This window comes from Garra rufa, chromosome 12, assembly GCF_049309525.1.
Source record: "Garra rufa chromosome 12, GarRuf1.0, whole genome shotgun sequence".
NCBI lineage: Eukaryota > Metazoa > Chordata > Actinopteri > Cypriniformes > Cyprinidae > Garra > Garra rufa.
The window spans coordinates 31569167-31592244 of NC_133372.1; the positions used below are offsets into that span (position 1 = coordinate 31569167).

General features: G+C 35.3%; 1 protein-coding gene across 1 annotated transcript in view; it reads left to right on the forward strand.

Annotated features, from left to right (window-relative positions):
- The window catches only part of oca2 (oculocutaneous albinism II), a 137164-nt gene that overhangs the window by 72604 nt on the left and 41482 nt on the right, over positions 1-23078 (forward strand). Inside the window, exons 16-18 of the mRNA XM_073852556.1 lie at positions 8873-9000; positions 12034-12093; positions 15527-15631. Of these exons, the coding sequence (XP_073708657.1) occupies positions 8873-9000; positions 12034-12093; positions 15527-15631 (293 nt within the window). The remainder of the gene's footprint in view (positions 1-8872; positions 9001-12033; positions 12094-15526; positions 15632-23078) is intronic.

A 23078-nucleotide genomic window follows, 5' to 3' on the forward strand; every position in this document is an offset into this window, starting at 1 on the left:
GCATGGGCTGCAAATGACTGTCATTAGACTTTCATTAGGTTGACACATCACCACTCCGTTTGACCTTTGATATTGATTATTTAATCATGGGCGAGGATACAGTGCGCCTGCTGGAGGGCAATGAAGCACACAGGATGCGCTGCACTTTACACGTCTATCCAACGAAAAGCACATTCATGACAATTAAGTGTTTCTTAAGCCCCAAGGCCATCCATTTCCCAGAAAAATTATGTAATTATAGTTTGATTCTGTGATAACTGACTGGTGAACATTTAGCACATTTCTGCTAGCAGTAACAATGCGTATAGGGGTTTTCTTGATTTTTAGGTCACTGAAAAGCTGTTAAGAGAAAAGAAAAGCTCTGAAAGGTCATTTTTATAGGTCTATCAAAACATTTCATGTGTAGGTCATAACGGATTTTCAAGGAAATATCAATAATTTTCTCAGTGTGAGACTTTATCCTGAAAGTAAATATATTTTCATGCTCAAAAAACTAAAGAGGTTCACAGAAAACAACAAGCAACATTCAATTTAAAGGATTAGTTCATTTCCAGAATAAAACTGTCCTGATAATTTCTCACCCCAATGTCATCCAAGATGTTCATGTCTTTCTTTCTTCAGTCGAAAAAGAAATTAAGATTTTTGAGGCAAACATTCCAGGAGTTTTGTCCATATAGATGACTTCAAAGGGGATCAACAGGTTGAAGGTCCAAATTGCTGTTTCAATGCAGCTTTAAACGCTCTATCTAGCAAAATGATCGGTCATTTTCTAAAAATATCTTGCATTAGCTCTACAAAGCACTTCACACATTACGTAAAACATGTTGGAAATGTCACATGTGGTTAGTTAGAAAAACTCCATCTTATTTGTGGTTAAAAAAAATACATGCATTTTTCTTTTTATATAAAAATGACGACCGTTTCACTAGAGAAGACCCTTATTCCTCGACTAGGATCGTGTAGAGCCCTTTGAAACTGCATTGAATCTGCAGTTTGGACCTTCAACCTGCTGATCCCAATTAAAGTCGACTATATGGAGAAAAATCCTGGAATGTTTTCCTCAAAAACCTTAAATTAATTTTGACTGAAGAAAGAAAGACATGACCATCTTGGATGACATAAAGGTGAGTACATCATCACAAAATGTTATTACTAATCCTTTAAGGGCAAAACTTTTAAAATAAGGAAACGATTACATGTTAGATCTGGACCACATGCATATTAAATATTACTAATATCACTCATCTCTTAAAATGGTCATTTATTTATGAATAAATAAGTTAAGATCCAGGCATAATTTATCTCCTGGGCAGCACAAAAGCTGTACCACCAAATAATGAATGAGGAAACAGAGGAAGATTAATCAAAGTAGAGCATGCACAACAGCTCATTTCTTCCCAGAACATCCTGAGAGACAGAGTTCTTTATAAATAAGGTACCTTTGGAAACACATTTGCTTTAAAATGAAGAACATGATGAGGTGGTGTTTGTGTCTCACTCAACGGGCCAGAATGCCTGCGTTGTTTTGGGTATGATGAATGAGCCTCCCAGGCTTCTCAGCAAACTTCTTTTAATTGCAGAGCCTTCTTTCTCTCTCTGTCTCTCTCATTTTTCTGCTCTGTTTGTGCTGCGCACCGCTGAAGGCCCCCAATTCCTCCTCCGTCTTCAGTTGGATGCCGTGGGGGAACATTGAAGCAGAAAGCAAATCAAAAGTTACTTTTTTTTTTGGACTAGTGTACTAGTGTTGTGACAAAACCGTCCCAGTGCCAGTGTGAAAGAAGCCTGGGATTCATTTCACACCATGCATGAACTACAATGCTAGTGTCTGTATGTGTGTGTGTGTATTTGTGCCATCCAAATCTATAAATATGTTCCACTTTTGGAGAAAAGATGCACATATAATACTCAATATTTATACTTATTTACTGCGGTGGCTGGCTGTGGGAATACTTAACGTGAAAGTTGTCAACCTCCACATTTGTTAGACCCCAAAGCCCTGTTAATATCTCAAAAAACATACTTATAATTTAATTATCAGACTGACACTTCTTGACTTTTAATCTCATAAGAACCAAAACAAACTTTATGATCACAGTTTTAAAGAGATTAAAGCGTCATTATTTTCTTTCTCCTGGGTTTTCATTAGATCAGAGGACTCTGAAGGGAAAACAGGAGCTTAATTTTAGAATTACTTCACAGTTTTTGTAATTATGTTTACATATACATCTTTGGGGTATCAACCAAACAAGAGGGGCATACCAGATATTTAAACTTACATCACTTATATTAATGAGTCACACATATTTACAATTTGATTTCAACTTCCGTCTATAAATTTTCACCAAATCCAATAAAAAAAAAGAATATATTTCCTCCTGTTACTTAATTTTGTCTTGCATCATTCAGCTATTGTGAACACTTTTGCCTTTGTAGATTTTTACCTCGTTTAAACCATACTTTAATATATTCTCTTCTACAATTACAGTACATTTGTGTCCCATGTGTGACTGTTTCTGTCGTCTTCTGTTTTTTCTCTTCCTGTCTTTTGGCTCTTCATCTGTACGTCCTTCTCATTCCTTATTAAATGATTTCCCACGGGCAATCTTCAGCACTCACCTGTTTAATCAAATTTTGCTGGAATTGGAAGCATACTGTCGCCCCCTCTGCTATGATTTATAGTGTATTGGTTTGTTGCAGCATTTACTGACCAGCATTGGTCATAATCCCAAAAGTATGTGCGCCTACGTGTGTGGTGTTTTGTGCTAAATTTGGAAAGCTTGAATAGTAACTGTTTGACCATTGTCCAGCTTATTTTAATGAAGGCACTTCACACACTGGCATCGCTGGACGAAGTTCAAAGCCCATGGCTGGCTAACAGAAAATGGTCTGGTGCAAGTGGGGTCTTTAGATTATTGCTCAGTAATTTGCTATCCTGCTTTAAGTGGGTTAGATTTTTGACATTTGTGACTATTTATGTAGTCAAAATAATAGCATAATGAGCCTTTCATGATTGTGAAGTTTATGCAGGCTTATAATGACAAAAAAAAGCAAGAGAAGTCCCAGCTCTTCTTTACAATTGACCCTTCGCCGGGAGTTTGATTGACAGGCAATCTAACCAATCATAACGCAGAATCTTCAGTTTTTGTCCGACAGGAGATTAGGTCAACATCTGTGGATATGAACCTAAAAAATGTTGCGTATTGACGTCTTTCTGTGGTTGAAACAAGAAACCTTGTGATGTTCATTCATGTTTATTTTGCGCTGTAACTAGTGCCACTTAAACTGCCACTCAGCAATCTGTTATGACACATTAAAGAGCCACAAACAGTTTTTAGTGTTTAAATTTCTTAAAAATTGCAATAATATTTCACAATAATACTGTTTTTACTGTGTTTGGGTTCTGCCAAAATGCAACACCTGTCTGACATCTCAGAGTCACGTCAATCTGCCGTTGGGTTCTGACATCGACCCGATTTTCATTTTCAACCCAAATGCAATGTCTGTCCGACATCTCAGATTGACATCAATCTGACGGTGGGTTGTGATGTCAACCTGATTTTCATTTTCAATGAAAATGCATCGTCTGTCCGACGCCTCATATTGACGTCAATCTGACGTTGTGTTCTGACGTAAACCCGATTTTCATTTTCAGCATGAAATGCAATACCTGTCTGACGTCTCAGATTGACGTCAATCCGACATTGAGTTCTGACGTCAACTCGATTTCCATTTTCAACCAAAATTCTACGTCTGTCCGTCGTCGAAGGTTAACGTCAATCTGACATTGTGTTCTGACGTTGACTCGATTTTCGTTTTCAACCAAAATGCAAAGCCTGTTTGATGTCTCAGATTCACGTCAATCTGACGTTGGATTCTGACATCAACTCGATTTTCCGTGCAACGTCTGTCAAATGTGACCCTGGACCACAAAACCAGTCATAAGTGTAAATTTGTCGAAATTGAGATTCTTACGTCATCTGAAAGCTGAGTAAATAAGCTTTCCATTGATATATTGTTTGTTAAAATAGGACAATGTTTGTCTGAGATTTGAAAACTTAGAATCTGAGGGTGCAAAAAAATCTAAATATTGAGAAAATCGCCTTAAAAGTTGTCCAAATGAAGTTCTTAGCAATGCATATTACTAATCAAAAAGCACGTTTTTATATATTTATGGTAGAAAATTTACGAAATATCTTCATGGAACATGATCTTTACTATATGCTACCCATACTATATGACCCATACGATGTATTTTTGGCTATTGCTACAAATATACCCGTGCTACTTAAAGGTTGTATCAGCGATTTCTAGCCTGAAACATAAAGTGTAAAATTCAGCTGATCTTTCATCACGATCCGCTCGCTGCCTGCCCCATAAATTGTCTGTGAAAAAAACGCATCTCTCTGGTCAGCCTAGGGTCCGAGATATGCCAAAAAAACAATCGGCACTACCAACCATTCCACAGCAAAAACAAACATTGTTCCAACCAATCAGCGTCAGGGGTTTGGTGTTGTGGACTTTCGCTCCGCCTCCCTCACATCCCTGCACCAGTAGGAAAGTCCACAACACGAAACCCTCTGACGCTGATTGGTTGGAACACGGTTTGTTTATCTGTGGAATAGTTGATAGCGCAGATTGTTTTTTTTTGGCATATCTTGGACCCTAGGCTGACCAGAGAGATGCGTTTTTTTCACAGACAATTTATGGGGCAGGCAGTGAGCGGATCGTGAATAAAGGTCAGCTGAATTTGACACTTTATGTTTTAGGCTAGAAATCGCTGATACAACCTTTAAGACTGGTTTTGTGATCCATGGTCACAAATGTCTCAGATTGCAATGTCTGTTCGATGTCGGAGGTTAACCTCAATCTGCCATTGGCTTCTGACATCAACTCGATTTTATTTTTCAACTAAAATGCAACATCTGTCTGACATCTCATACTGACGTCAATCTGACATTGTGTTCTGACATTAACTCGATTTTAGTTTTCAACCAAAATTCAACGTCTGCGACATTGAAGGTTGACATCAATTTGTAGTTGGGTTCTGACATCAACTCAATTTTCATTTTCAACCAAAATGCAACGTCTGTCTGATTTCGGAGATTAACATCAATCAGATGTTGGGTTCTGACGTGAACTCGATTTTCATTTTCAACCTGAAATGCAACGCTTGTTTGACGTCTCAGATTGATGTCAATCTGCCATTGGGTTCTGACGTCAACCCGATTTCATTTTCAACCTGAAATGCAATACTTGTCTGACGTCTCAGATTGACGTCAATCTGACGTTGAGTTCTGATGCCAACTCGATTTCCATTCTCAACCAAAATGCAATGTCCATCCGACGTTAGAGGTTAACGTCAATCTGGCATTGTGTTCTGATGTCGACTCGATTTTCATTTTCAACCAAAATGCAATGCCTGTCCGATGTCTCAGATTCACATCAATCTGACATCAACCTGATTTTCATTTTCAGCCAAAATGCAACGTCTGTCTAACGTCTCAGATTGACGTCAATCTGCTGTTAGGTTCTGACGTCCAACGTTGACGTCAATCTGACGTTGGGTTCTGATGTCAACTCGATTTTCATTTTTAACTAAAATGCAACATCTGTCAAATGACAGAGGTTGAGGCCAATCTGACGTTTGGTTCTGAAGTCAACCCAATTTTCTTTTTTTTTTCACCAAAATACAATGTTTGTCCAACATTGACGTCAATCTAATTGTCAACTCAATTTTCATTTTCAACCAAAATGCAACGTCTGTCTGATTTCGGAGATTAACATCAATCAGATGTTGGGTTCTGACGTGAACTCGATTTTCATTTTCAACCTGAAATGCAACGCTTGTTTGACGTCTCAGATTGATGTCAATCTGCCATTGGGTTCTGACGTCAACCCGATTTCATTTTCAACCTGAAATGCAATACTTCTCTGACGTCTCAGATTGACGTCAATCTAACGTTGAGTTCTGACGTCAACTAGATTTCCATTCTCAACCAAAATGCAATGTCCATCCGACGTTAGAGGTTAACGTCAATCTGGCGTTGTGTTCTGATGTCGACTCGATTTTCATTTTCAACCAAAATGCAATGCCTGTACGATGTCTCAGATTCACATCAATCTGACATCAACCTGATTTTCATTTTCAGCCAAAATGCAACGTCTGTCTAACGTCTCAGATTGACGTCAATCTGCTGTTAGGTTCTGACGTCCAACGTTGACGTCAATCTGATGTTGGGTTCTGATGTCAACTCGATTTTCATTTTTAACTAAAATGCAACATCTGTCAAATGACAGAGGTTGACGCCAATCTGACGTTTGGTTCTGACGTCAACCCAATTTTCTTTTTTTTTCACCAAAATACAATGTTTGTCCAACATTGACGTCAATCTAATTGTCAACTCAATTTTCATTTTCAACCAAAATGCAACGTCTGTCTGACGTCGTAGGATGACGTCAGTCTAGCGGTGGTTTCTGACGTCAACTCGATTTTCATTTTCAACCAAAATGCAAAGTCTGTCAGACGTCTCAGATTGACATCAATTTGACACTGGGTTCTGACATCAACCCGATTCAATTTTCATTCTCAACACAAAGACCCACAAATGGTTTTTATTGTTTGAATTTCTTAAAAATTGACAACATTTGAAAGCTGAAACTTTGTTACATACCAAAGGTAACCTGCTCTGTCTTGTCTGTCGGCGTGGACAGACCCTGGATGACCCCGCTTTTCTGGGCCCAAGAGCTGGATTTAGCAAATGATTTTGCATTAGTGCCCAGATTTGACATGAATATCTAGCTGGCAATCCAAAACAGTTACACAATTGTTTATTGTTAAAAAAAAAAAAAATCTAATTAATTTTACCTTGAATAAATTTCTACTTTTACCACGTGATGACTAACGTGACTTTTTTTTTTTTTACTGTAAAAAATTAGTTGATATATTTTTAAGTTCATTGTTTGCATTTATCATTTTGTTTTCATACCTGTGACCCATTTTCTTTTTTGTCTTGTTCATTTTCCACTGCGCACCATGATGGTCACAGGACCTGGTTCCTGATTTTGCACTCCAGAGGAAGGCCCTGTGCTATTATATGAAAAATAAATGTCATTTCAACCCCAAAGCTTTGATAGTGTGAGCTATACGTGACCATCTGCTCAACACATGCTGCTTCAAAGACTGAACTCACTAAGTCCTCACTACGTGTTCCTGCTTTTAACTCAAGGCCAGCAGACACTCATTTTTATGCTACACCAACCAAACATCATCCATCCACTCTCCCTTTCCCTCTCATATTTGTTTTCTGAGTACACTGAGGATCAATATTCAATAGAAAATTACTATTGCACAAACAAATAAATGCAAAATAATGAGAAATGACATTTTCCCTTTCACTGCTTTGTTTTGGTAAATGATGACAAACACAGTACTGGGAAATATTATTTTCAGGAAACATTTTAATGGTGCTCCAGTAAAACACAACCTAGAGTACATAATCTACTACCTGCATGTACGTTTCGAAATCTGATTTTACTGCTTGTAAATGTTTTTTCCAGTGTGTAAGCATTCATTAACTGGGCTAATGGCTTCTGTTCATTTCTTGTAACATTTGCAGCAACATTTTTTTTTCTGAAACATCAACGTCAAACAGTTGCATGTAATACACAGGTCCAGAATAAAGCCTGTTTTTCTGTGGCTATTATAGTAAAGGTCAAAGGCTGAAATGTGACGCATTAGTTGTGCACGCTCTTGATGTCTAAATGGCACACTCATTATGATGGACTTCTACCACCGCATGTGATGGAGGGGTATAACGTCGGCCCGCTTCCTGCTGTATTATCCGTCTCACTTTAGTGACTCGTACATTTTGTTCCTGACATGCTGCGTATGTTTTTAATCCCAGAGGCTTCTGGAAAACAGTACATCACCTAATCAGTGGTAAAATGTTTGGCAATAATTCTTGACAGCATGCACAATGTTCACACCAGCTAATGTCCTTTTATATTTCACCTCCATGTTCCAGAGATATTTTAGACTGATATCACAATAAAATCAGAGTGGATTAAAATAAACAAATTTATTAACTATTTAATAGATTCAATAAAAAAAAAACACTGAAGACTGAAGTAATGGCTGATGCAAAGCTTTGCATCACAGAAATAAATAAAATTTTTAAGTGTATTAAAATAACAAACCATTATTTTAAATTGCAATAATATTTCACAATATTACAGTGTTTTTGATCAAATAAATGCAGCCCAGGTGAGCACAAGAGACTTCTCAAACAGAATAAATTACTATGATCTCCTCTCTCAGGGAAAACAGGCACTTTTATGTTCCGTTATCTCTGTTGTAGTTGCGATTCCCATCATTTATTTAGACTGAGGTGCTTAGATCAGTGCCGGACACATCACAGAAGCCTTTAATGAAGACTATCCAGTAACTGGCTTATTATTCTTACACCCTGACAGCCCGTAGTCCATTGTGGCGTCGCAGACTACCTGTGGTGTCAGTGTATCGATGCGCAGAGCGATTATGAGTCTGTTTGTGGGGTGGCTGGGCTGTGTTTCTAATTGAATGCCGCTGTTTGGTCTCTCTCCCGCTGAATGTTTTTTTTTGTGTGTGAGTGGAATAGCAGATTTAGGACCACTGTGGATGGCTGATGAGAATGTGTTTGTGGTCACGGGAAGGCAAGATAGATAGAGACATAACGTATGATTGATGCATTGCATTAACCGCCGCTCGGCTGTTTTCCAGGATTCCATTATCTTAAAACCTTTACGTGCAACAACAGGAAATAAATGTTTGCGTGAACAGCGCTCTTGGTTGTTTTCTAGTGATCTCGGCTTGATGTACTGTTTTGTCCCTCAGGTTGGATCGCTATTTTGGGGGCTCTGTGGTTACTGGTGCTGGCTGACATTCAGGACTTCGAGATCATACTTCACAGAGTGGAATGGGCCACCCTGTTGTTCTTCGCTGCGCTGTTTGTGCTTATGGAGGTATGCTAATGCTCAACAAACACCCACATATCACAATGTTCTGTCATCTGTTACATCACAGTGATGGCTAGTCATTGTTTACCAAGATCAGTTAAGCTGAGGGGTGTTCCATAAAACAAATTTACCAAATAAGCCAGGCTTATTTTAGTTAGTCTGACTTATTGTCACTTGATTTGGCTCAAAATAAGTCAGACTAACTGAAATAAGCCTGACTTATTTGGTAAACTTGTTTTATGGAACACCCCCCAGGTCACCGGCCCATGTCGTGTTTTGGATGCTGGTTCGGAACCTGTCATGCCTCAAACGTGCCCCCTCAAATTTATTTAGTTGTTTTTAAATGCAAAAAAATAAATAAATAAATAAAATAAAATATTTAAATTAATAATTAATATAGGATTTGTAATAATTATCATAAAATTATAATACAAAATAATATATAATAATATAATAATTTAAATTATATCAGATTTGTAATAACTCAAAATTAATTTGCACAATTATTGTAAGTATGTGTTCTGCTTATTTTTATTAAATCTATTTTTAACTTTATTTAAATAAAATTTGATATTATTTTTTGTTAAAGAATCAATTGATTTGTTTTTAGTGTGGAAAAGGAAAAAAGTGTGGAAAAGGATAAAAGTGCATTGTCATAAAATATATATAATACTATATATAATGCTATATTATTGTTTATCTTTAAATATATTTTTATTGTATATCTATATCTATTTTTGTTATTTTTGCCCCCTAAATGTAATGTTTTTTTTAATTATTATTTGCTAAATGAATAATTAATATAGGATCTATAATAATTATAATGCAATTATAATAAAAAATAATATAGCTATTATAATATTAAAATTATATTTGATTTTTATTAACTCGAAATTAATTCGCACAATTATTGTAAGTATGTGTGTCAGTATCATGTCTGTGTTCTGTCATGTTTTCCTAGTGTCTTTTCCCCTATGGTTCTAGCTTATATGGTTTAGTCCTTGTCTCCCCCTTTTGGTATTGTTTAGTTAGTTCAGTCATGCCCTTATTTGTATTTCCCCCTTGTTATCTTGTTATCTTGTTAGTGACCACGCCCCCGTTTCAGTGTATTTAAGAGTCTGTGTGTGCACTCCCCATTTGTCCGTCAATGCATTCTGTTACTTCTGTTTGCTTGGTTCATGTACTCATCTTATGCTCCCGGTTTTTGTTTATTTGTATTAGTTTCAGTGTTTTGTTTTAATAAATATTTATTCGTTCATCTACTCCGGTTCTCCTCATCATTCTCCACTCCTCAACCCCGCCTGGATCGTGACAACGTGTTCTGCTTATTCTTATTAAATCTATTTTTAACTTTATTTAAAAATAGAATGTGAAAAGGATAAAGTGTGAAAAAGGATAAAAGTGCATTGTCATGAAAGATATATAATAGTGTATTATTGTTTCTTTAAATATTTTTTTAATTATATATCTATATCAATTTTTGTTATTTTTGTTTTTTATATTATTTGCAAAATGAGTAATTAATATAGGATTTATAATAATTATTATACAGTTATAATAAAAAGTAATATGGGAATTATAATAATGAATATAATTAATAATTTTAAATTTATTTAAATACAATTTTAGAATAATTTCATATACATTTATGAGCGTGTCTGATTTTTCATATTTACAAACTGTTTTATAAAGTGTGAAAAGGATAAAAATGCATTGTTACAGAAGACATATTTTTATTTTATATATATATATATATATATATATATATATATATATATATATTAATATTTAAAGTGCATTGTCATGAAAGATATATAATAGAGTATTATTATTTGTAATTATTATTATTATTATAAGTCTAGATCTATTTCTGTTATTTTTGCCCCTAAATTTAATTATTTTTTTATTATCCTTTGCAAAATTAATAATTAATATGATTTATAATAATTATAATAGTTATAATAAAAACATTTGAATCAAATTAAATACAAATTTAAATAATTACATTAATAATATAGGATTTATAATAAAAGATTATATTAAAATTATAGGAAAAAGCAATATAGAAATTATAATAATTAAAAAAGATAACTAGATTAATTAATTATATTATATTATAAATTCGTTTTACAGTGTGAAAGAGGAAAAAAATCAGTGTTATAGAAGACATTTGTATGTTTGTATGCACTTTAAATATTAATATATGTATATATTATATAATATATATTATATTATAAATATATATATATATATTTTTTTTTTTTTTTCTTTTTTTTTTCGATTTAAAGTGCATTGTCATGAAAGATATATAATAGTGTATTATGTATATTTTAAAATACATTTTATTATATTTTTCCCCTAAATTTATTTATTTATTATTATTATTATTTTTATTTTTTTTGGTCATTTGCAAACCCAAAGAAGAAAAAAAAGGCATTGTTATAGAGGATAAACTATATAAATTGCATTGTCATGAAAGATATATAATAATGTATTATTATGTCTATGTTTAATATATTTTTATGTCTATTTTTGTTAACCCCCCCCCCCCTGCATTGTTATAGAGGACAAAATATTTAAAGTGCATTGTCATGAAAGATAAAATATTAATATTGTATAATAATGTATTGTTATGTTTATTTTTATCTATCACATTCATAAATAAAGAAGGAGACAGAGGGTGACTTAGAGATTGGGAGTCCAAGTAAGGAGAAAGTGAGCATGTCAGCAGCAGAAATGCTGGGTTTGCTGTTTGCGTTAGTTTAATCCTTTGTTTTGTTAGGAGGACAGTGTTCACACAGGGAAGCCCACCCCTTGGGCCCAGTGGGGAGCTTAACGCTGCTCCAAGATAAACTGTTTGCCCTCTATAGCAGAGCCAACATTCACAATCACTCACCACAAGCACAGAGACAAAAATAGATGAATTCTGATATTCCACTTCCATTGTTTAAAAGATGGAAAATCTGAGCTGTCAGTTTAAATGTCTGTTGTTTTGCTTTCTGGTCTATGGCTTGATTGTCTCTTTGGTGTGTTTTTAAGGCCCTAGCCCAGCTGCAGCTCATCGACTACATCGGGGAACAGACAGCGGTGCTGATAAAAGTGAGTATTTGCTCCAGAAATATTTGATACAGTCTTTGGGGAGATTTCACTAGGAATTTATATTTGCATGGGGGGGTCTGCGTTGCTTTGGTGCTTGACTCATGAAAGGTGTTATGCAGTCAGCACAAAAACTATCCAAAAAATGGTCCTAAATGTACAAGCAACGCAGGTTGCTGTTCACACCTGGATGTAACAGATGTGTCTCCGGTGACCACTTGTGTTTAGATTTTGAGGGGATTTAGAATCTGTTTCTTCCTCGAAGTGAAGGCAGATTATATGAATAAAATAAGAAACAAAGTTGTAAATCACATCTGCAAAATATAAAGTCCAAGTTATAAGACACAAGGCTGCACTTGTGAAATATAATAAGGTCATTGTGAGATACAAAGCTACTTTATATCTGTCTGTATATCTAGCTAAATCATGCTGGCAATATGCTAATCATGCTAACAACATGCTAGTAACTTAATAATCAAGGTAACAACATGCTAGTAATATGGTAATCATGCTAGGAACATGCAACATGCTAATCATTCTAGAAACATGCTAGTAACATGTTAATTATGCTTGCAACATGTTAGAAACATGCTAATTATGCTAGAAACACAAGCAACCTGCTAGAAACATGCTAATCATGTTAGTCATGTTATCAACATGTTAGTAACTTGCTAATCATTCTAACATGCTGACAATATGCTAATAATGCTATAATCATGTTAACAAAATGCTAGAAACTTGCTTATCATGCTAGCAACATGCTAATCATTCTAGAATGGTAGTAACTTGTTAATAATGCTAGCAGCATGGTAATCATGCTAGAAACATGCTAGCAACATGTTAATTATGCTTGCAACATGTTAGAAACCTGCTAATTATGCTAGAAACACAAGCCACTTGCTTGAAACATGCTAATCATGCTAGTCATGTTATAAACATGTTAGAACTTGCTAATTATTCCAACATGCTGACAATATGCTAATAATGTTATAATCATGTTAACAAAATGCTAGTAACTTGCTAATCATGCTAGTAACATGCTAGCAACATGCTAAAATCATGTTAGTAACATGCTGATCATGTTAACAACATGCTAATCATTCTAGTAACATGTTGGTCATGCTAGAATAATGCTAGCAACATGCTAGTAACATGTTAAAGATGACTGAGTCATGTTTTTAACTTGCTAGCAACATGCTAGAAACTGGCTAATCATGCTAACAACATGCTAATGATTCTAGAAACATGTTAACATGGTAGTAACTTGGTAATCGTGCTAGTAACATGTTAGTAACATACTAATGCTAGAAACAGGCTAGTAACATCTTAAGCATGCTTGCAACATGCTAGAAACAATGCTAATCATGTTATTCATGATATCAGCATGTTAGTAACTTGCTAATCATGCTAAATCATGCTAGTAACATGCTGATCATGTTAACAGCAAGTTAATTATGTTAGAATCATGCTAGTAACATGCTAGAAACATGCTAGTCATGCTAGTAACATGCTGATCATGTTAACAACATGTTAATCAAGCTAGAAACATGCTAGTAACATTTTGGTCATGCTAGTAACATGTTAATCATGTTAGAATAATGTTAGTAACATGCTAGTAACATGTTAATTATGATTGAGTCATGTTAGTAACTTGTTAATCATGTTAGAAGCATGCTAATAACATGTTATTCATGTTAAAAAACATGCTAGCATCATGCTAGTAATATGCTACTAACATGTTAGAAACACTAGCAACATGCTAGACACATGCTAATCATTCTAACAAGATGCTAATAATGCTATAATCATGTTAACAACATGCCAGTAACTTGCTAATCATGCTAGTAACATGATAACACCATGCTAGAAGTGTGCTAGTAATGTGCTAATCATGCTAGCAACATTCTAGTAATATCATGTTAATCATTATAGAATCATGTTAGTAACTTGTTAATCATGTTAGAAGCATGTTAGCAACATGTAACTAACTTATTAATCATGCTAACATGCTTATAACATGCTATTCATTCTGGAATCATACTAGCAACATGACAGTAACTTGCTAATCATGTTAACAACATGCTAACAACATGTTAAAGTCCCCCGTAGTCAAAAATGTTATCCCTTAAAACTAATCTTTTAGTAATGTTTTTCTTGTGAAAATAATTTTCTTTTGCTTTAAAACAGCTTGAATGTAACTCTACCCCCCTTTCCTCATTTACTATGTGCGGATCTATGAATATGCAAATTAGCCCCGCCTCCACTCACTCACACCAGCCAATGCCTCCTGATCTGTCCACTAACTGAACTTATATAATGATATAATGGCGATACACGGATAATGACTGATAAAACTATGTTTTTTACTAGCGCCAACTACAGTGGATACTATAACATTTGTTAAAGTTACTATGATGTGTTCTCAAAATGCCTTAAAGGCTCGAATGCAGCAGAAACCAAATCTCCTGAAAAAGTGAACAGCACTTTACTCTGTCTCTTTGGGTTTTTCTTTTGGACTACCCTGGTGAAAAAAACAGCTAAAACCAGCCTAGGCTGGTTGGCTGGTTTTAGCTGGTCAACCAGCCTGGTTTTAGCTGGTCATAGCTGGGAGGCAGGCTGGTTTTAGAGGGGTTTTGGCCATTTTTCCAGCCTGGCCAGGCTGGGAGACCAGCTAAAACCAGCCATTTCCAGCTTAAACCAGCTAAGACCAGCTGGTTTTTTCAGCAGGGTATAATTCTAAGAGTATGCGTTTCCTTAACTTAACTTAAACCAGTCAAATGAACCTCATTAAATATTGTGGCTGGCTGAAATGATTGTTATCTTTGATCAAATAGTGGGGCTGTGTGTGCCATAAATACAGAGATTTCCACAGGACTGGAAGTGTCCAGCTCTGCCTGGCTGGCGATCACACTCTGATAGACCCGTCAGCTTGTGTTTGTTGTGTGGGCCTTTTACAATCACAGTAATTATTCATGACAGGTGCTGCTGTGGAGCTCTGATGCATTCAATCCAATCAGCAGCACCAGGTCCCCCAAAATCTGACCATGTAGAGATGAACAACCGAAGAGAGAAATAGTGGGGAAACGACTGAAATAAAACCATGTTCTAATAAACAGCGTTCTTACATGCTTATAAAAAAGCTACGGTGCGTTTTCACATACGTTATAGCTGGATTGAAAACAGACATACGGGGAGAGTGTGTGTTTATGTCTGTTTGTGTACATGTGTTGTGTTTCGGTTTATGAAAGCAACAGAGCGTGAAATAATGAATCCACTGTGACTGTGTCATGAACACATTGTCTGCAAAGCCTCCCACCTTTGTGTTGGCATCTACGGGCCTTTATGAGACTGACAGAGAGAGAGGGTTTGTGTGCTTGCGTGTGTGTTTGTGTGTATGTTTGGTTGTGACATATTTTATTGTTATCTTCTCTCCCAGGCAGTGCCAGAGGATGAGCGGCTGGCCATCGCCATCATTTTGGTCATGTGGGTCTCAGCACTGGCCTCTTCTCTTATAGACAACATTCCCTTTACTGCCACTATGGTAAGGAACACACACACTCCTTCAAGCATTTGCACGCAAAGTAAACAAACTAGCTTTAAATCACACACTTGTTTGTCTGACATCTTTAGTACTCTGACCTTTTTTAATTTTAGTACTTGTATTTTTTTTTTTTAATTTAAAGGTTGCATCAAGACATTGATGGTAAATTCTATGATTCTGTAAAACTAAGAATTATAATGTTATTATTTTAATCTTTTAAACTTAATACTGATTTTTTTAAGCAAAGATGTCTCTTATGCTTACCCAGGTATTTATTTGTAAAATATTATTACAATATAGAACTGTTTATACATTTTCGACATATTTTAAAATGTCATTTATTCCTCTAATATTCTGATTGGTGCTCAAGAAACTTTTCTTCTTATTACCAATATTTGTGACCCTGGACCACAAAACCAGTCTTAAGTAGCACAGGTATTTTTGTAGCAATAGCCAAAAATACATTGTATGGGTCAAAATTATAAAAATTTTTATGCCCAAAATCATTAGGATGTTAAGCAAAGATCATGTTCCATGAAGATATTTTGTACATTTCCTACCCTAAATATATCAAAACTTAACTTTTGATTACTAATATGCATTGCTAAGAACTTAATTTGGATGACTTTAAAGGCAATTTTCTCAATATTTAGATTTTTTTGCACCCTCAGATTCCAGATTTTTAAATAGTTGTATCTCAGCCTAAAACCATAAATCAGTGGAAAGCTTATTTATTCAGATGATGTATAAATCTCAATTTAAAAAAAACAGACCCTTATGACTGGTTTTGTGGTCCAGGGTCACATTTATGTTGATAACATAAAACATTTTTTCAGGATTTTAATTGTTGCTGTCATGCAATGAAATAATATTTGATAAAATAATGTAATAATATAATATAATTTTGTATAAATTGCACTTTTTTTAATCTCACCTGATCATTATCACAAAATAAGACAGGATGATCAGGCATCTGATGTGACCCACGATGGTCTTGGATGAATCTGATTTATATCATGATAATGTCCCTTACTTAACTTGAGGGATTGCCATATTTTGCTTAGGGACCCTGAATTATTGCCAGAATGTAGAGTTCTTTAATTTTAACCCCTGTAAGTAAAGTAAAATGTGAAAGGCAGTGGCTACATGCACTAAATGCAAATAGCATATGCAATAGATACTATTTACACTAAGTGCAAATAGTGATGGGTGCTATTTACACTAGAAAATAGCAGTATTTATTTATTTGTTTATTTAACAGGGACAGTGTATGGCCCTCAGCCTTACCAGAATTAGCTACAAGCTAAATTTCATCTGTAGTCCCTGGGCAGGAAGAAGTAACATACAGTTAATCCAACAAACACATATAAATATGCCATAAAAGCATCATCACACAAGTAGCCTTTCAAACAACAACAAAGTTTCACACTCTTAAAAACACAATAAAACACAACAGCAGGACAAATAAAATTCTATATTAATAGACGCAACAATGCAATGTTAGGATATGACAATAAAGAGTTTTTGGAGTTTATGATTGATGGGTACATGATTGAGTAGATTTAAGCCATGATTTTATCTTATATTTAAAAGCAGTAAATGAACTGATGTCTCTGATTTTCTTAGCTACTTAGTGCAAGTGGCAGATATTTGCACCTCAGTATTGTAGCACATTATAAAACAGTATGCAATAATAACGTATTGAGTGTAAATGATCATTTTTATTAAAATTCATAAATGGATGCAATAATGGGACAATAATGCCCTTCATATACCTACCACTAACTGATAACCACCGGTGAGGCACTTTATTGTACACTTTTCGATTATTTCCTTCATTCTATTGAAAATAAGTGCCTTTCCGATCTGATATGTGATGTGAAAAGGGACAAAAACTTTTTGCAAAAGGTGGATTCGAACTCGGGTTGATTGGCGTCAAAAACTCAACATTACGTGTTTTTTCATCTATGCCACTGGAGCTCAGTCAGATGCTCCAAAATGTGAAATGTCCCAGTATTCTATTAACAATATTTATCTACTTAATATTTAACTAGAAGATTAGAGCTGTTTTATAATTATAAATGAATTTGAAATATGCTTTTCAAATAGCTTTCGTATGGCATGTCACACTGCAGGACACCACTTGCCATGTCGTGTCAACTGCCCACATTATGTTGACAAATAGGTGAAACTAGTGCACCTCATCCTCTATAGTCAGCTGAAACGTGTGAGAAACAGTAGTGAGTGATGCTGTGCTATTAGAGCAGCGCATGAATCATGTGCATCATGAAGAAACACGTGCTGTGAGCTGATATGATGAACATGGCACCAAACAGACAGGGCTGTGCTGCCGATCGCTTACTGCCAAATGAGCAGAAGGGAAGAATGCAGGGCAGATGAAGAGACAAGTCACTCCAGAAATCACTTAGCATTTCAAAAGCCTTTTCATTTCCTTCTTCTTTTCCACACATTTCATTTGATCTGTCTATTTTGCCCACTTTTCTAGCCTTGTGTGTAGTAGGGATGGGCAGAGCTACATTAGATTATGTCCAGTGTGATTAAAGGTGACATACAGTGCCTTGCAAAAGTATTCATACCCCTTCATTTTTTTTCACATTTTGTTTTGTTGCAGCATTATGTTAAACTGCTTTAAAGCAACACTAAGTAACTTTTCCCTCAACGCTCCTTCTACAGGTTGGAAGCAGAATTGTCAACACTAAAGAGTTGTTTTTACCTTAAAATAATGTTTCCGAACTCGTGTCAGTGGTTCATCAACTCATAACAGGGTGAAACGGCACTTTCGTATTCGCTTTGCGACCCTCTATCGGCCATAACAGCACTATGTAAGTTTGGGTCGTCGGGTCACGGTTTTGTAGTTCAAATGAGACTACAAATGCGACTTGCTTTACGGCAGGCTTCACAAAAGGTTTTCATACTTTTATAAAGTCATACAACATACTCTACCTTGTCACTGGACATAGTTATTTCCAAAGCCGGTCCTGGATGGCCTCCAAACAAATAACGTGCATGTGACGCGACGGTAGGCTAAATTATTTACGACAGCGGTAATGGACAATTCCGCTTCCAACCTGTAGAGGGAGCGTTGAGGGAAAAGTTACTTAGTGTTGCTTTAAATTAGTTTTTCCCCACATCAATTTACACTCCATGCACCATAATAATGACAAAGCAAAAACCAGATTTGCAAATTTTACAAATTTATTAAAAATAAATCACTGAAATAAGTACATTGCATAAGTATTCATACCCTTAACTCAGTACATAGTTGAAGCACCTTTACAGCCTCAAGTCTTTTTGGGTATGATGTGACAAGCTTTGCACATCTGCATTTATGTGCATAATGGCAATTATCTGCATAATGGCAATTATCTGCCATTCTTTGCCTCACCTTTTCAACTCTCAAGCTCTGTCAGCTTTGATGGGGGCTGGCAGACATTTTCTAGAGTCCTAGTTGTTCCAATCGTCTTCCATTATGGATAATGCTTCTGTGAACCTTCAATGCAGCAGATTTTTTTCTGAACTCTTCCCTAGATCATTGCCTTAACGCAAGTCTGTCACTGAGCTCTACAGGCAGTTATCTTGACTTTAGGACTTGGTTTTTGCTCTGATTGTCAGGAAAAAGAGTCCGGATTCAATAGCGAAATGCAGTAACAACAGTTTATTTAAATTAGACAGGGAAATGATGATAGAGGGTCAGAAAGCTGGTCGAGCCGCGGATGGAGGAAGCTGGTAACGCAGGAACCAGTAGACAACCGAGTGCAGATAGCCAGGAAGCAGGAAGGACGAGGAACCATGAAGCCGGAATCCAGACGAGGCGAACACAGAGGGAAGAAACACAGGAGACAGCCACGGCGAGCAACAACACCAAACGATCTGACAACAGAGGACAAACAGAGCCGATCTTAAATAGCAGTGCTGATGAGCCGCAGCTGAACCCGATCAGCTCATCAGCGACAACCAGCCACACCCACGCTCACACACACACACACACACACACCAACAAACAAGCACACTCCCAACATACACACACGCAAAAATGAGTGGGTGAACCCATAAACCGTGACACTGATATGCATTTTCAGCTGTTAGACCTTTTCTGAGAGGTGTGTGCCTTTCTAAATAATACTCATTCAAATGAATTTGCCACAGTTTAACTCCACTCGAAGTGTAGTAACATCTAGAAGCAATATGAATGCTCCTGAGCTAAATTTCGAGTGTCCCAGAAAAGGGTATGAATACTTATGCAACAGGATCTTTTCATTTTTTAATTTTTAATAAATTTGCACAAATGTTAAAAACCTATTTTTTTCTTTGCCATTATGGAGTAGGGAGTGTAGATTGATGTGGGAAAAAAGTAATTTAAAGTAGTTTAACATAAGGCAGCAACATAACAAAATGTGAAAAAAATGAAGGGGTATGAATAATTTCGCAAGGCACTGTATCATGAAAATCTGAATTTTTCTGAGTTTAAGTGCTATAATTGGGTTCCTGGTGCATCTACCAACCTAGAAAACGTGAAAAAGAACAACCCAGTAACTTTGTTTTGGTAAGCCTTTCTCTGCAAGCTTGTGAAAAAACAAGCTGTTCAGATTTCGCTCTCTAATCACAACAGATTGGGCCATTTTAGGCTCACAGAAATGAGGGTTTTAAAGACTGAATCTTTGAACTGCTTTGAACAAATCGTTTGACAAACGTTGGAAAATGAGGTGATAATAAATGCATGTTTTGAGAAAACAAAAGCATTTTTGTGGCATGTAAACCTATTGTAGAAGACAACCAAAACTATATTAGGAACCTAAAAGTGCCATAACAGGTTGACTCTTTGTGACTAGTCGATTTTTAGATTACTAGTTAGCCACTGGGACTTGCAGCTCTGTCTTATTTTGTCTTATTCCTGCTCGCTGTCTATCTCATTCACTCATTCCATCAAAAAAGGAGAGATAAACAGAGTGAAATGTACTTGAGCTCAGCGTACACCTGTGGTGGTAATGGATTGCATTGATTTTACAGGACCCGTCACTGAATAAATACAGAAAAGACTTTTCAGCAGTGCCCTCTCACAATTTGAAGCCGGACTGAAAAGACCATGCAGTTATACACACACTTCATTTCTGTAGAGCACAGAATGTGCCTGTTTTTGACTCTACTAACAGCAAAAATCAGCATGTGCTCAGTTATTTTTAACTACCGTCTTGAAAAGTGGTCTGAATGCTGGGATGCTGGTGTCCTCATCAGACCTTATAACTAGCTTAACCATCAAGCCTCATTTGGTGAACAAGCCTTTCAAGAAAAGAGCATTTCAGTAAAGCATACCAGAATTCATACTGGTCTACGCAGCAAGTTTCCGAGGTTAGACATTTAAATTGCCTGAAGTATTGAATCCATATCACACCATGCATAAAGCAATTTTGAATTGGCTATCATGTGATCACCACTTTTAGGTTCACGTATCAGACTCGTTGTTCTATACATTTTCAAACATGACACAATCACTGACAGCCACATGGAGCATTAAACACCTGATCTGAGGATCAATACAGAAGCTGTTTACTTCTGTCCCTGGACTCATCTGTAAGGGATTATATATGACATATACATGGCTGCAGACATGTCCCTGCTCTCCCTCACCATGTTTGTAGATCTCCTTTGTGTCCCTGGCCATTTGTTGGGTGACTTGCCAAGGATTGTTCTGTAATTGCAATAAGTAAACTGGATCAAAGTGCTTGTTGGATTTAATGAAGGTGATCATTTAACATGAACATTATTGACAGCTCTTAACCTGTATAACCTAAGGTTCTGCCTTTGTGGTAAACCTCTAAACCACAATTGTTCCATAAGTTGGATCCTGAAACAGATCTACACAAAATCCCAAAAGAACCACCTAGAGAGAACCAGCATAGTCTGACTACAATAAAATTCAAATTTAAATAACTGTTTTCCATTTTAAAATATTTTAAATATTTAGTGACATGTAAAAAAAAAAAAGATTACAAGATTAAGTCATAATATTTTGAGAATAATGTCAAAATATTTCGACAATTAAATAAAAATTATGAGAATAAAGTCGAAATGTTTTATATTAATATTATTATTATCTTTATTCTCTAAACATTTCCACTTTATTTTGGAAACATTTAGACTTAATTCTCATAATTTCGACTTTATTCTAGTAATTTAGACTTTAGTCTTGAAATATTTTCAACTTCTCAAATTCTCAAAACAATTTGGCTTTATTTTTTAAACATTTCTTGAAATATTTTGAAATTATTCTCAAACCATTTAGACTTTATTCTTGAAACATTTAGACTTTATTCTCGAAATTTCGACTTTATTCTCAAAATATTTCGACTTTATTCTCGTAATTTCGACTTTATTCTCGTAATTTCGACTTTAGTCTCGAAACATTTCGACTTTATTTTCGTAATTTCTACTCTATTTTTGTAATTTCTTGTATAAATTCTTGACTTTAGTCTTGAAATATTTTGACTTTATTCTCAAAACAATTCGGCATTATTTTCGAAACATTCAGATTTTCTCGTAAATTTGATTTTATTCTCATAATTTTGACTTTAGTCTCAAAATATTTTGAAATTATTCTCGAAACATTTAGACCTTATTCTTGAAACATTTTGACTTTATTCTCAAAATATTTCGAATTTATTCTTGTAATTTTGACTTTAGTTTTAAAATATTTCGACCTGATTCTCAAAATATTATGACTTTAATCTTTAAACTTTTACATTTTTTACATTTTCTTAATGTGGCACTAAAACGGCGTTGTTTATTTCTTCCTGCGATGGCAAAGCTGAACTTACTCCAGCCCAGTGTCATGTGATCCTTCACAAATCATCTTAATATTCTGATTTGGTGGTCAGGAAACATTTCTTATTATTATCAAAAATGTTGAGAATAGTTATGCTGCCTCATATTTTGTACTTTTCTTCAGAATTCTTTGATAAATAGAATGTTCAAAAGAACAGCATTTATTTAAAATAGACATTATTTGTAAAAATGTAAAAGGTTGTGACTTACTGCATTAATGCAATGCTAAATCAAAGTGTTAATTTCTTAAAGAAATACTGAATGGTAATGTACATGTTCAATTTATGATTAATATTTTTCCATTTTAGGTCTTTGGTGTTCATGTAATAAGTGTGATAATAGTTAGTTTTTGCAAAATAAATACCTTCAAATTAAAAGCTGTCTGGATGTACATTAGATTTAGATAATATCCTGACGATTATACCTTTGTACAAGAAGAAATGCCCCTGTATAACTTGTTACAAAGTAGCTGTTAATGTGTAGACAACATAATGAAAGTTTAATCCACATTAATTATCAAACAGTAATTTTAATAAATATACTAACATGAGTTATGATTACAGAGACCATGTGTGATATCTGTAAAACAGTTTCCATGCCACCTGTG